The sequence below is a fragment of the Mobula hypostoma genome, chromosome 24 (assembly GCF_963921235.1).
Source record: "Mobula hypostoma chromosome 24, sMobHyp1.1, whole genome shotgun sequence".
Classification (NCBI taxonomy): domain Eukaryota; kingdom Metazoa; phylum Chordata; class Chondrichthyes; order Myliobatiformes; family Myliobatidae; genus Mobula; species Mobula hypostoma.
This window is the reverse complement of record NC_086120.1, coordinates 47,055,706-47,071,577: the sequence shown is the minus strand read 5'-3', so window position 1 is coordinate 47,071,577 and position 15,872 is coordinate 47,055,706. Positions and strand designations below refer to the sequence as shown.

Sequence of the window (15,872 nt, the reverse complement as noted above, 5' to 3'; positions counted from 1 at the left end):
ATACTATTACCTTAATTAACAGCCAGGTTTTGTTTTCTGGGAACAGGAATGATAATTGAATCAGCTCTAAAGAGGAATCATGACACATTTCAGTCAATGGCCCAGCTCCAGTGCACTCTCATTGGCTGAGCAAATGTCAACAACATAAATGTTAAGTGGTCTCAGTCCTGGTTTGTTTATGTTCATTAGTATTTTTCCAACAAGTTTCTTTTTTTTTTAACTCAGAGAGTGGTGTGTGCGTGGAATGGGCTGCCGGCAACAGTGGTGGAGGCTGATACGATAGGGTCTTTTAAGAGACCTTTAGATAGGTACATGGAGCTTAGTAAAATAGAGGGCTATAGGTAAGCCTAGTAATTTCTAAGGTAGGGACATGTTCGGCATAACTTTGTGGGCCAAAGGGCCTGTATTGTGCTGTGGGTTTTCTATGTTCTATCAAAAATATTTTTCACCAGACCAAGAATGCCGCACCACAGGATAGGCCTAAGTGTAATAAATGCAAGAGATGCTGGAGATCCAGAGCTCCTCTAACATTTTGTGGCTGTCCTCAAGTGTAATATCCATTCTTTTACGTTTTAAAATCAACAACTACCAGCCAGACAAATGCAACACCATCTTATTTCATGTCATGTAAAATGTATTTGGTTTAGTCTAGAAACAAGCTTAAATACAACTGAAATTTCATAACTCACATTTAAAATATTAGCAGTTTTAAACATTATTTCAACTTTTAAAATCACACTCTTGAATCACTTATGAATTTAATTTTCTCATAATTAAGTGGTTTTCTTTTAAAAAGTCCTACTACTGAGGTAAATTTTAGTTTGTGATCTCAATTTATATTTAAATATCAGACAGGATATTGCAAAATAAATCCTCATCAGCAGCAATCAAACAGCAGAGAAGTTTCAACGGCCCTATCCTACTTCTATGTCTTATGTCACATGCATGATCTTTAGAATAAAGAACTTTTCGGGGGGGGGGGAGAGAAAAGTCAGTGATATTGTGTAGTGTTTCATTGGAGGTTTCTAAGTTTCATTAAGTGAAGCTTCACATCCTATTTTGTATCATATCCTAACACCTGTTTGACAGACTCTTCGACCATCAAAAAAAAATACAGATTTGTATTGTACAGATACTGCCTGAGCTGCTGAGTTTCTCCAGCATTTTGTGTGGCACATTTAAATTCACTCCTTTGGTCTCACCCTAGAGATGCCGATGCTATCCATCTTCTGTACAGCTCATACATACAAATCAGTGTTTACAAAACAAATAAGGCTGCAGGAATCTTCTGCCATACCGGAACTCTGCATTTACATTTACAACTGTTCAGGTTGCAAACAGTTCTCAGAAAATGAAGTCTTTGTTCTATTCACCCTCCCACACCACCTCTGGAACTATGAACTGGTTTTCTCCTTTCCAGTTCTGGCAAAGGATCTCAAACACAAAACATCAACTTTCCCCCTCTACATATTCTGCCTGACCTGCTGTTTCCAGATTTATTTGCATTAAAGTCTGACCCACCACTGCATGTTAGAAGTTTGTACATTCTAAGGCCATACTGGTTGGCATGTTAGTTGGTCATTGTAAACTGTCTTAGGATTAGGCTAGTATTAAATTGGGGGATTTCTGGGCGGTGTGCCTCAAAGGGCTAAAAGGGCCTATTCATGTCAATAATTTAAAAAAAAATGAAACAAAATAAGATTCTGCAGATGCTGGAAACCTTGAGGCTACACTCAATTCTGGCGGAATTCAGCGAATCAGGCAGCATCTGAGGAGGGGAATAAACAGTTGACATTGTGCCAAGACTCTATTGGGACTGGAAAAAGGGACAGCGGCCAGAATCTGCTAGTTTCCGCCCCGTTCCTTTCCAGTTCCGATGAATGGCTCAACCTTAAATGTCAACTGTTTATTCCTCTCCATTGGTGCTGCCTCACTTGAATTCCTCCAGAATTTTGTGTTACTAATTATAGAATGCCCCGAGGGTACAACTACAGGATACTGAAATGATCTAAACATCCTTTTTAACATCACTCTGCCAGTAACACAAATGAGATACAAATTGCTGGAGGTTCTTCCACACAGGAAAAAGAGACAACACATTTCATCACATTTGACCTTAATTCCGCTACAGAATTTACTGAGATTTGAAACTTCTGAAATTTGCTTTCATTAGTTTTATTACCTGCTCCTCAAATTTTCAAAGATCTATAGGACTGGAATTTTAATTACTTCAAAACACAAGTTCACCATTGCCTTTATTTATACAAAAACTAGCTTTCCTTTGCCTTTGGCAGTTAAATACACTGGTTGCACCCAAATCTAAAACAGAACATTGCTGTATATCACCGCAAATCCAAGCTCATTCACAATAATTTCAAAATGTTACTGGTTTTAATAGAAAACATATGGCAACAAGATTTTATTGACAAGCTATTCCAACTTTTACAGTTTAGTTCCACTACACATAATGTACACTTAACAAGGGTGGGAGGAACTGTAGACATGCATTATAAAACAAATCAAACGAATTTCACAGAACATGCATGAATGCAGTTTCTGGGTTGAGAATGCATTCTTAATCCTTTAATGAGGCAATGCTCTAGAAATGTAACAAACAAAACTAGAAATACTGAGTCATTCTTTAGTGCACGAGTCACTAAAGATGTACACTTATTTCACAATTAAATCACAAACATTAGGATGTACCTATTGCTAGACAACTTGCGCATATCATTTTTACAATATTTTACATAGCTTTAAAAAATATGCATATAAAAACAAACCAAGTTTAAAAATGATTACTGGCAATGGTCTACATGCCCATCACAAATGACCGTTTCCATCTGACAAAAAGCACTTTAAAAACTGGAAAAGTAGTTTTTCAAACATATAAACCAGCTTGAGTGTGGAGATTCCAAAATGATTCAACTATTCATTGATTCTCATTCTTTCAAATGTTTTCACTTGTCTTTGTCCACACTTCCCTGAAAAACACTGGATTCAAGTAACAACCTGCCAAAAAAAAAACAACAACCAAGTAATTCATATAGCAGGAATAGATCTCAGATTCTGTTATAGGACAAATATTAATTTGCCAAATCATGCAATGCTGCAGGCTAGTGGTTAATTTTGGAATTTCATAACCTACCATGTGACTCACCAATAGAAATTGCACTATTTTTTGTAATATACATTTCTAATTGTAATTTCTATGTATTATGTATTGCAATGTAATGTACTGCCACAAAACAGATGCCATCTGCCAGTGATAGTAAACCTAATTCTGAATTCATATATAACTTATAGGTTAGCCCTTGCTCTGAATTCTGACTGGCTTCAGTTGTCAAAGGAAAGTATGTGCAAATATACAGAGTATATTATATTGAAAATATGGAAAGTGGGATACAATGTTTTAACTATTCCCCAATGCATAGACAAAATACAACATGTGGCCTTCTTGACAAACAAACAAAATGCAAAGGCCAAGTCAATATATTCTCAGACCAGATCTCCTTCCAGCCTCAAAATTACAGATGGTAATCTGGTACAAACCAAGATCATTTATAATTTTGATTACATGGCAAATTACCTTTAATTTTAAAACAAAAAGTCAAGCCATCATCAGGAACAATCAAGATTTAATGGCAGATGGATTAATCATTGTCTCCCTCCCAGTGAGCACATTTAATCTGAATATTGGTCCAAACTATTATGAAACTGCCAAGATGTAATGAATGCGTGTAGTTCTAACTCAAGGAAACTCATCTTTGAGGCAGTCAGTAGAGACAAATAATTGCATTGGATTAAACCTCAGATTTGCAAAATTAAAACTCATTTAGACTAACCAAAATACACTGACTAAGCATCAAAATTAAGGACAAAATAATGGAAGTACATCCTTCACATCAGAGACACATGTTGATTTCTAAAGCATAGTAACATTTAGGACTTTCAGAACAGAGAGCCTAAAGTTTTACATGGTTTCCCCCCTTCCCCCACACATTAAATAAGTTTGGCAAACCCCTAAAAGGCAATTCAAACAGGAGCAGACAATTTCCAACAGGCTTAGTCAGATTTGAAAGGCTTTATATGCTGGAAAACCTCTTGATGAGAGTATCTGCCTAAGCCACAGTGAGCACAACATCCTTTCCCCTTGCCTTATTCTGAGAGTTACTCCAAGATGTTTATAGGAACAGTCTCTCCACCTGCCAGAATTTGAAGATACCGCTGTACTATGTTAAATGTTAGCAGTTCAAGTTGCTGGATCTACCACAGGTCTTTATCAATATGATACACACAGTCCACTGCAGAGAAATTATTTGAACTGGAGGTGGATTCTTGAAAAGGACCATCACTTGAAACCAGTTACTGAACTTGCATTGCTATATTCAGGACATTTTGAAGATACCTGTACTACCAAGTCAATCCCCAAGTGGTGGTCCAAGAGAAATGCAAACTTAAAAATATGTACATATACATATGTACACACACACACACGTACATACACACACACATTCTGTGCAGACTAGTGTTCAGCTGCAATACCAGAAACAAAATTATTGTATTTGATTTGGCCGATTTCTTTGACAGTACGACAGGGGTAGTCATAAATTATGTTCAGCACTGAGTTTAGAAATGTAATCTCCCAGCAAAAGGCCTTTTTCCACATCAGCCGTTTTCAGTTCTCCTACACTTACACATTAAGAGGTGGTATGCTTGATTGATTCTAGCTAGACAAGGTCAGCAGCACAAACTCTCAGTTGGCCCCAAGTCAACAATATGCTAATAAGCTTTTGACAATGTTCATCAATAATCAGCAAATAAAATAGCTGAAGCACCTGAATTTCATTTTAGATCATAAAAACTAACGTAAAATGTTCTGATTACAAACATGGGAAATTCTTAGGAAGAAAAATGTACACAGCTTTTTACAGCACACAATGTTATCCAGCTTGCTACCGGACAATTTTGCTCATATACCAAAAGCATCTTTGAGAGCGGTTCCTATCCCATGTCAATCACTCAACTTAAATGGGGTACAGACAATGCAGAAAGATTATTTTGTGTATGTTTATTTGTGTTTCAGGATTTCAGCATTACCAGCAAAAGCTACATTTATTACCCATCTCTAAATACCTTTGAAGTAAGGAGCCATCCATTATTGGGTAGCTTACTTGGCTATTTTCAGAGTCAATCATATGGAAGGGTCAGAGATTTCTGGAGTCACATAGACCAGACACGGAAAGCAGATTTGTTCCATTGGAGAGCATTAGCAAACCAGACAGATCTTTTAAACCAACAATGCATAAATTTGCAGTCATTAAGATTAGCTGTCATTCTTCCAAATCCCAGAATAACCAGATTTAAATTCCATAGATAACAAAGTTGGATTTGAACCCTGCTGTTTCTGGATTACTGCCTCAGAAACACCAAGTGCTGCACTTGTACTACTCAATTATGCAAGATTTACAACATACAGATGATATTTACAGCAAATACCATTTGTGATACCTTGGCTATACGTCGTCCTCTTTATCTTGCACTATATCCGATTCTTTTCCAGATTCTTCAGCATGTGCCAGCATATCAGCCATCAGTGCCTCCTCCAACTTCTTCCGTACCTGTTGTACGAGTTCTTCTTGCTTCCTGCAATAAATTTCAGCAGCAATATACTCAGCTAGCTCAACGATGATCAAGTAACGAAGTTACACAGCATGCATCTCTCAAATGTACCATTGTCTACATACAGATCTTCCGAGTCTTTGAACAGATGATGAACTTTAATGAACATGCGACATAAGCAAAGTTCCAATGGGCACTAACGAATATTTCTACTACGTCTGCTTCTTGAATCAAGTCACTTGTCTTAAATGTCTCAGAGCTGAGGTTACCTTGGTCAATTCAGTGACTGGACAGAAAGAGCAGCTCTAAAAGGTAGAACAAGAGAGCTCTTCTTTATTGTAGGTGACCCATAACAATATATAGGAATGGTGGCATCATATTTTCTGATTGAATGTTTAATTTGGAACAGAATCATTATACAGCAGTATATATGCTGGGACTATAAATGAATCCGTGCCAAGAGGGTCAAATTTCTTATCACTGTAGTGATTTATTTCAAGGATTAAGGGCTTTGCAGACCAAGGCAGTGTTCAACTGGCCATTTCTAGTTCTTGAGGAGATGGTGATGGCACCCTCTTTAACTGCTATAGTCCTGGAGGTGTGCGTTCTGAAACACTTTAAAATAGCTTAGAAACTAAAACCCCGATGTACCCAAAAGTGACCTTGACTTTACCATTCCCCTACCAATATACAGGCATTTGACATTCAGTGACTAGAATATTAACAAGCACAGTCTGTCTCAACATGCATCCTTTATGTTCTCTTGACAAATTAACCAAGATAAAACAACTTAACTAATGATGCAATTGCAAAGGAGCTATATTTCATTAGGAGTTTGTGGGAATTAGGACTGTCAAAGACCCAACAAATTTCTACAGATGTATCATGGAGAGCATTCTAACTGGTTATATCACCATCTGGTATGGAGAGGCCACTGCACAGGACCGGAAAAAGCTGCAGCAGCTGTAGATTCAGCTGGCTCCATCATGGGCACTATCCTCCCCGGCATAGAGGACATCTTCAAATGGCGATGCCTCAGAAAGGTGACATCCATTAAGGACCCTCACCATCCAGGACATGCCCTCTTCATTATTACCATCAAGATGGTGGTACAGGAGCCTGAAGACAATGTTTTAGCAGCAACTTCTTCCCCTCCATCAGATTTTTGAATGGTCCATGAACACTACCTCACTTTTTTTTTTAAAAACCACACCTTTTATACACAATTTCTTATTGTAATCTATAGTACTGCTGCAAAACAGCAATTTACACGACATGTCAATGATAATAAACCTGACTGATTCTTGAAATTAAACCATTACAAGTTATTAGACCTGCACTGGTGAAAATTCCTCAACAATAGAATTAACTACATTTTCACATTGTGGTTACTATTTAAATGAAAGAGTAGGAGTGGAGGAAGCACATGAAGGGATAATGACCAAAACAGAAGCAAAACCTACACTTTTGTAAGGAAAATAGAAACCAACACTACTCCACAAATTCTCACAGGCAACACTAGTAAACACTAGTAACACCATTCTTTCACCATCAAGCCTTACCCCAACTTATTTGGGTAAACCATTAACTGGGTGTGGGTTTATATAATTTGTGGTCTACCACTAGAATTTGCTTGGAGATTCTCAGTCATCACTTGGTCACTCTTGATTTGTGTCAGGCAAATTATGATCCAAAATGGAAACTGCCCTAATTTTAGGCTGAGTCAGGTAGACAACATTGAAACAAGTACTTGGACTGTTGGATATGGAGATATTTGATCCCAAGGTTCTTTCAAAGTCAAGAATGAGGCATAAAATGTGGTTACAACAGTTTGGTTTTATGATAAAGAAATAACCAATTTACTGTAAGGGCTAGAATAAAGAATGAAGAACAAAGTTGTAGTCGTCTTATAATAAAAACTAGCCCAGACAAGAGACGAGGAAGAACCTATGAAACAATCAGGTTCAGTGGCAAGACACAGGCTGCAGAGGAACTTCTAGAAAAATACAGAACTACAATTACCAAAAAAAATCACTGAATTACACAAATAGCTGATTATATAAAACTAAGCAAAGTTAAACAACAGGAAAAACTATTTTATACTCAAATGCAACAAACCTAACCCACCCATGCTAACCTTTTTGCCTATATGTCCACATTAGGTCCAGAACTTTCTACGCCTTGCCCATTTGTCTGTGTCTCAGCATCTCTCAAACCTAGACTATCCAAGTCCACCATTTCCTCTGACAGGCAAATCCCCTCCGATCTCCTTTAAAACTCTTTCATCCTAACCTTTAGCCTATGTCCTCCTGTTCTCAATACCCTACCATCTGACTATCCAGGTTCCAGCCTCTCAATTTTATACCTCCATCAGGTCATCCCTCAGCTTCCTTCACTCCAAAGAAAACTAGCCTGGCCTATCCGATCTTCCTCCACAACCAAAGTCCTCCAATCCAGGCAACATACTGACAAATCTCCTTTGTACCTCTTGATACAAGCACACGCTTCCTACAATGTGCTCACTAGAACAATATTCAGTATTTCAGGTGTAGTTTAAGCAGCTTTTTGGTAAATCTGCAACAAATCTCCCAACTCATATTCCATGCCACAACACTTTTGTGAAATTCTCATATGATAAAGATGAACTCAATCTCTCATGGCCCTTGCACCTTATTTGTCTACTTAGATCCCGGCTCTACTCATTTTATACTTGCGACTGAGTAAGCAAGCTTGAATGCCATATTTAGGTTTGCTGATCACACCAGTGTAGTTGGCTGAATCAATGGGGGTGACGATTCAGCATGTAGGAGTAAATTATGGCTGAGTGATGCCACAACAACCTCTCATTCAAGGTCAGCAAGACCAAAGAGCTAATTGACTTCAGGAGGAGGAAACCAAAAGGTCAATGAGCCAGTCCTCATCAGGGGATCAGAGATGGAGAGGGTCATCAACTTTAAATCCCTCAGTGTTATCATTTCAGAGTATCTGTCCTGGGCCCAGCATGCAAGTACCATTATGTGAAAAATACAGCAGCACCTCTACTTCCTTAGAAGCCTGAAGATTTGGCACGACATCTAATACTTTGACAAACTTCTATAGATGTGTGGTGACAAGTATATTGTCTGATTGCATCGTGGCCTGGTATGGAAACACCAATGCCCTTGAACAGAAAATCCTACAAGAAGTAATGGATACAGCCCAGACCATCACATGTAAAGCCCTCTCCACCACTGAGCAAATCTACAGAGAGCACTGTTGCAAAAAAGCAGCATCCAAAGACCACCATCCAGGCCATAATCTCTCTGCTGCCATCAGGAAGGTGGTACAGGAATCTCTGGACCCACACCAACAGGGTCAGGATCAATTATTATCCCTCACCAGGCTCTTAAACCGTGCAGATAATTTTACTTGCCCCATCACTGAACTGTTCCCATAATCTATGGACTCACTTTCAAGCACTTCATCTTATGTTCGATATTTATTACTTATTTGTGTATTATTTATTTTTTCTCTTTGTATTTGCTGTCTATCACCTTTTGCACATTGGTTGTCTGCCCATCCTGTTGGTGTGGTCTTTCATTGATTCTATTACATTTCTTGGATCTACTGAGTACGCCTAGAAAATTAATCAGTGTTGTATATGGTAACATATACACCAACAATAACTTCACTTTGAACTTTGTTTCCCTACCTGATGAGCTGTAACTTAAAAACAGTAAATTATTGGAAACAATGGCTGATTGAGTGTTCCACTTGAAAGCGTTTCCTAACATGAACGGGAAGTGGCAGTTTGCAACTGCTCACTCCCTGGCAGGTGTCAAAAGTATTTTTAGGCAGATTCAGGAGTTCCACTTAAATGGCACCCTTTATGCCTCAGGGGCATTCCAAAGTATACACATTTAAGTGTTTTTAAAAATATAATCACTGTTAATGTAGGGAACGGTACAACTTATTTGTACACACTGATCATAGAATGTGACATTGACCAGTAATATTCTGGTTAATATTGTAGGACAAGATAAATACAACTCCTTCAAATCAATATTATGGGATCTATTTCACTAGAAAACAACAGACAAGACCATTTCTTTATCAGATTCATTGTCTTCAGTGAGAAAAAAAATAGTGAAAATGTAACCGACTGATCTCTCTACCTAGCTCACTTGGCCCTTGCACCTCATTTGTCTCACTTTCTCCAGCTGTAACACTATTATGCGTTACTTTTCCCATTTTGCTACCTCATCGTACTTACTTACATTTGGAATGAATGTGCGGATAGATTACAAGAACACAACTTTTCCACTGTTTCTCAGTACACGTGACAATAAACCATTTCCCACATATTGTACAAATCAAAATCACAATGTTCAAGAATGTTATTCAACTTTTTGCTTAAATTTCCAAATTAGTTACTAATAATTTTATGTGAAGGAAACTGGAAGTGAGAATATTCGTTGAGGTAATGCTCTTGGAAATGAACAAGTATGAATATAATCTGTAAAAAACATTCAATGACCATCCCACAACCACCTGTAACTGAAGTCTCCCTCAAAAAAAAAATGGACAAAAGCAAGTCAAAGTTGGATTATTCGGAAGCCTTCATGAGGGTATTCTACTAATGTCAGGTATGAATTTTAGGAGAGCGGTGCAATTAAACTTGAAGAGTGATTCTTATGAAATGAGTGGGCAAGTTCCACGAATTAGATTTTTTAAATTTAAATACAGTACATTTACACAATGTAGTGATAGAACACCTTCATGCCTAGGGTATTTCAACTGCAGAATGATGCAAACTTCTATAAATGAACAAATCACTTCCAAACTAAATTGATGCTACTTTATCATATCAATTCATGGAATAAAACAGGCTAAAACTGGTTGCACCACCACACAATATGAAGGCCCCAATGCACAGATTGAAAGAGGTTGGCAGAGCAATTTAGACTCAGAAAGCCTCCCCACTATTGAGACACATTTGAAAGGCAGTGCCAGTTATTAGAGACTCTCACCACTCAGGACATGCTCTCTTCTCATTACAATCAGGAAGGAAGTACACCACAATGTTTTAGGAACAGCTTCTTCCCCTCCACCATCAGATTTCTGAATGGCCATGAACCCAAACTTGCAATTCCACTTGAGTGTCATTTTAAAATCGCAACTTAATTTTTTTAGATGTCTTCAAATAAATATTATCAAAGTACATGTATGTCACCATATACACATTCTTTTTTCCTGCAGGCATTCACAGTAAATACAAAGAAAATAAGCAATATCGAGAAGACTATATGACATCGGAGCAGAATTAGACCATTTGGTCCATCGAGTCTGCTCCGCCATTCGATCATGACTGATCTTTTCTTTCCTCCTCCCCAGCCTTCTTCCATAACCTTTGATGCCATGTCCAATCAAGAACCTATCAAGCTCTGACTTCAATACACCCAACAACCTGGACTCCACAGCTGCCTGTGGTAACAGATTCCACAAACACACCATCCTCTGGCTAAAGAAATTTCTTTGCATCTGTTTTAAATGGACACTCCTCTATCCTGAGGCTGTGCCCTCTTGTTCTAGACTCCCCCACCATGGGAAACATCCTTTCCACATCTACTATGTCTAGGCCTTTCAATATTCGAAAGGTTTCAATGAGATCCCTCCTCATCTGTCTGAATTCCAGTGAGTACAGGCTCAGAGGCAAAAGTTCCTTGTATGATAACCCTTTCATTCCTGGAATCATCCTTGTGAACCTTCTCTGAACCCCCTCCAATGCCAGCACATCTTTTCTTAGTCGAGGACCCCAAAACTGTTCACAATCCTCAAGGTGAGACCTCACCAGTGCCTTATAAAGCCACAGCATCACATCCCTGCACTTGTATTCTAGACGTCTTGAAATGAATGCTAACATTGTATTTGCCTTCCTCACCACCGATTCTACCTGCAAGGTAACTTTTAGGGTGTTCTGCATAAGGACTCAAGTCCCTTTGCTTCTCAGATTTTTGGATTTTCACCCCATTTGGAAAAGAGTCTGCACATTTTTTCCCCTACTACCAAAGTGCACAACCATGCATTTTCCAACATTATTTCATCTACCACTTTCCTGCTGAAGGAAAGGTTTTGGTCTGAAACATTGACTGTACTTCCCCACCCCCCATCGATGCAGCCTGACCTGATGATTTCTTCTAGCATTTTGTTTGTTTTGCTCGGATTTCCAGCATCTACAGCTTTTCTCTTGTTCTTGCCCACTCTCCTAATCTATCCACGTCCTTCTGCAGCATACCTGTTTCAACTCTACTGCCCCCCCACCAATCTTTGTATCATCTGCAAACTTAGCAACAAAGCCATCTATTGCATCATCTAAATCATTGATATACAGCATAAAAAGCAGCAGTCCCAACACCCACCCCTGCGGAACATCACTGGTCACCAGCAGCCAACCAGAAAAGGTTGAGATGAAGAGTCCTTGCAAGTGACTCCATAGAGGTTGTGGAAACAGTTCAGTGTTGGAGTGAGTGAAGTCATTCCCTCTGGTTCAAAAGTCTGATGATTGAGGGGTAATAACTATACCTGAACCTGGTCAGTCTGAGGCTCCCATATTTCCTTCCTGATGGCAGCTATGAGAAGAGAACATGGCCTAGACGGTGAGGATCCTTGATGATAGATGTTGCTTTCCTGTGGCAGCACTCCATGTATATGCACTTAATGGTGGAAAGGGCTTTACCTGTGATGGACTGGGCTGTATCCACTACTTTCTGTAGGTTTTTCCATACCATGCTATGATGCAACCAGTCAATATAATCTCCACAAAATCAATAAATGTCACAACATCAGTGACAATAAACCCAATTTCAATCTATTCTCCAATGCTTCACAAGCTTCAGGATAGCAACACAAGCCCAGATACAACTCAGTTCAATTATCAATTTGCTGGAGAACAAAAAAAAATTAATACCCCAAAGAAAAGATTTAGTTCCATTACTGGATACCTTGTAGGTGATAATCACTACATCTACCACTGAAGGCTTGAAGCGCTATTCTGGAAAATCATCTTTGAGTAAGCAGTTCTAAGTTGGTACCAGTCCTGTTCAGAAGCAGAAATCTTGGAGCTGCCAAGCTGTTCTGAATACACAGGTCTTTCTTAAAAGTCATCTCTATACTATGCAAATTTCTACTACCAGATCAGTTCCCAGGAACCATACGTTAGTGGTACCATGTGTGAAAAAGCAATAACAGAGATACACATCTCTTGTAACCGCAATGTGAAAACCAAACGGTGAGGTCACACTGATCACTATCGTTGAAAACGGTGCACACTGTGGGCGGGCAGCTACTGAACCTACCAAACAGCAAAACGCAGAAACACCCACAGGTCAGAAAAAATCTGCATAACTGATCATTAAGCTCGAGTGTGCCCACAGACAGCTACTGAGGTTTGAACTGGTCTGTTACCAACAGATTCTTTCCTCATTTTCAGAAAATAAGCTTACTATAATTCTGGTACAGCACTCTGGTAAAGATCGTAGTTCACACAGGTTGTGTCTAGAATTTCTTGAATACAATATACAAATCTCTGCCATTCATATTTTGAAGAGATGTAGCTTCACAGGGTGAGCCAGCATTTAATTACCCATCTGCCATTGCCCTTGAGAAGATGCTGGTGAGCCACCTTCTTGAATCACCGCAGTTCGAAGCATGGGCATTTCCACAATGCTGTTAGGGAGTGAGCTCGAGAATTTTGACATGGTGACAGATGAGAATGGCAATATATTTCCAAGTTAGCATGGTGAGTAAGTTGGAGGACAATTTCCAAGCTGGTAAAGGCCGAGTTTGGAATGTGCTGCTGAATAGAATTCACTCGTCCCTTCCGTGCCCTGTAATCTTTCACCCCTTTGAATTACATTCATGGTGCCTTAAAAGCAGAGTCTACCTCCACCATCCTTTGAGAAAGAATCTTTTAAGATTCACAATCTTCAATTTGCCTAGTTCTAGATTCTCCCACAAGATGTTGCAGTGATTAGCACAATTGCTTTAAGGTACCAGCTGTAAGATAAGGGATCAATTCCTGCCACTGTAAGGAGTCTGCACATTATCCCTATGACTGTTTGGTTTCCACTGGTCATTCCTTTCCTCCCACATTCCAAAGGTATACAGGTTAGGAAGCAGCTTTGATCTCATCGGAAGTGTGCGACCCTTGCAGGCAGCCCAGCAGAATCTTTGCTGATTTGACAAACATTTCACTGTAATTCTCTAAAGTCTATCCCATTAGGGATTATACATTATTGAATAAAGTCACCTCATTCTTTGAAACTAAAACAGATATAAGTCTAGCCTGTTCTATGACAAGCCACTAATGCCAATCTAGTAAGTAATGAGAGCAATTGCTCGACTTTGAATATCTGCTCTACAACACTCTCTCATCAATCTGGGAGGTAAGCACTCCATCTTATTTTCTAGACGAAGAATACAAGGTCTTTAATGAGACACACCAAAAGAACTAGGCCCCAGTTTTCAAATTCTAAATCTTTTCATGCCATAGGAGACACCAGTTAACCTAATGGTACCACTTGATACAGTTTCCAAGTAGGACATTTAGAGTTCCTACCTAATGTCCTCATCAGTGACCATGAAAGCTTTGCAGAGAGGTTGAGAGGTATTTAGCCATACACCAGGATTCTTTTCTACTGCTGCTGAGAGTTGGCCAGTGATAGGATTTGAACTAGTGTGCAAAGCGCTTGCAATAGCAGACAACAAGGTTTCATCAGTGCATCCAGGCCCTACACCTGCAAAAGAACACACAAGTAGATGTTTCAGTAAATAAAATCATAATTTTCATGAATCAGACTTAAAATTTCATTCGTTCATTAGCGCTTCAAGTAATCAATAACTTGCAGAGAATGTTTTACATCAAGAGTACATTGGACAAAAACTAACATGAACGTAGTTTATCATTCAGTGCAAGCAATCAGTTATAACTCATAGGATATTTTGTTCCAATTAGACAGTGGAAAGTTCAATTCATTCCCTCAGGTTTCATATAGGTTTTGTAATGTTGTCACAGCTGGGCGAGTAAGCAGGGATAAGTTCCCATTACCTATAAAATGCTCCCAATTGGGTGCACCTCAAAAAACCTCTGACAACCAGGCTCCTTGCCTTCAGCATGTGACTACCAAGCCTGATGGAATAGTTTCTGTTAAGAGAAGGGGCAAAAGTAGATGACTGGCACATGAAAACCAATCACTCTGGGCAAATGGGGCTCGTCAGCCAAGGTTGGCAGCTCATCTAGAAGGAAAGCTCTGATTTCAAACCGCCACTGCCTTGCAGCTAAACCCACTCACGGGAAGGTTTCAAGAATAAACCCAGAGGTAAAATCTGGAGCTGGAGTTCTTAAGGTAGTCCCATGTTGAGCTCAATACTGACTGGAAACTCCTGCCATGCTGCTGGTGCCAAATCGTCTCTGCAGTTCATCTGGATTCATCAGCTGCGTGGAGAGGGGAACCTGCTGCATGTGCAACAATTTGCTCTCCACATCGTACTGCCGTGTATCGACAAGTTGGCCCCGACCAGCAGAGGACATCCACAAAGGCAGCCAAGCAGCGGGCATCATGTGGGTTAAGTATTTTTGCTACAGGAACCAGTCAAGGAATCAGCTGTAGGCATGGCAAAATATCTGTATATCACATCGATACAAGTTGCTTATGAATCAGTGGAGACTCTCCCAACCTACACAGAAACAAGTTGCAAATATGTGGGCAAACAAAAGTCAACCTAAAATTACTTCCATAGAAGCACTGCCCTCAACTCACAAGCAGCAAATTCCATCGAAAACATCTTCAAAAATCTACCCTGAAACCAGATAAATCAGGAATAAAAATTTTGCTTGCCTTGTAAACCTTTAGGTAGATCCATAGTCTTAATTATTTCTTCTGCAATATCAAAGGCATTCAATCCAGTAAGTTTCTTCTCCCAGAATAACTAAAAAAGTAATTTTTCAAAGAGCAAACTTTAAAATTGTAACAATTTAAAGCTCTAACCTGACTGATTACCTTAAAGTAAATATGGAAAATCAGCTTTAGAATTTTAATATTTAAAACTTTCCCTTAATGCCTTGCTAATGCTGCAAATGCATAAACTGGACTTTCCAATACATTTCCCAAAAAGCTTGGCAAGGTCAGAATTGAACTATCCTACAGGGTCAATTAACCAGTCAACATTTTTGGTGCCGTTCTGCAATTAATGTTGGTGCCTGTAAACTCTGG

General features: G+C 39.1%; 1 protein-coding gene across 4 annotated transcripts in view; it reads right to left on the bottom strand.

Annotated features, from left to right (window-relative positions):
- Positions 1–635: 635 nt before the first annotated feature.
- Positions 636–15,872, bottom strand: part of mbd3a (methyl-CpG binding domain protein 3a) — a 30,493-nt gene continuing 15,256 nt past the window's right edge. For all 4 annotated transcript variants that reach the window (XM_063032069.1, XM_063032068.1, XM_063032065.1 and 1 more), the window contains 4 exons: positions 15,498–15,588; positions 14,219–14,396; positions 5,512–5,646; positions 636–3,012 (listed from right to left, as the gene is read on the bottom strand). In XM_063032069.1, the coding sequence (XP_062888139.1) occupies positions 5,517–5,646; positions 14,219–14,396; positions 15,498–15,588 (399 nt within the window). In that variant the 3' untranslated portion in view covers positions 636–3,012; positions 5,512–5,516. The remainder of the gene's footprint in view (positions 3,013–5,511; positions 5,647–14,218; positions 14,397–15,497; positions 15,589–15,872) is intronic.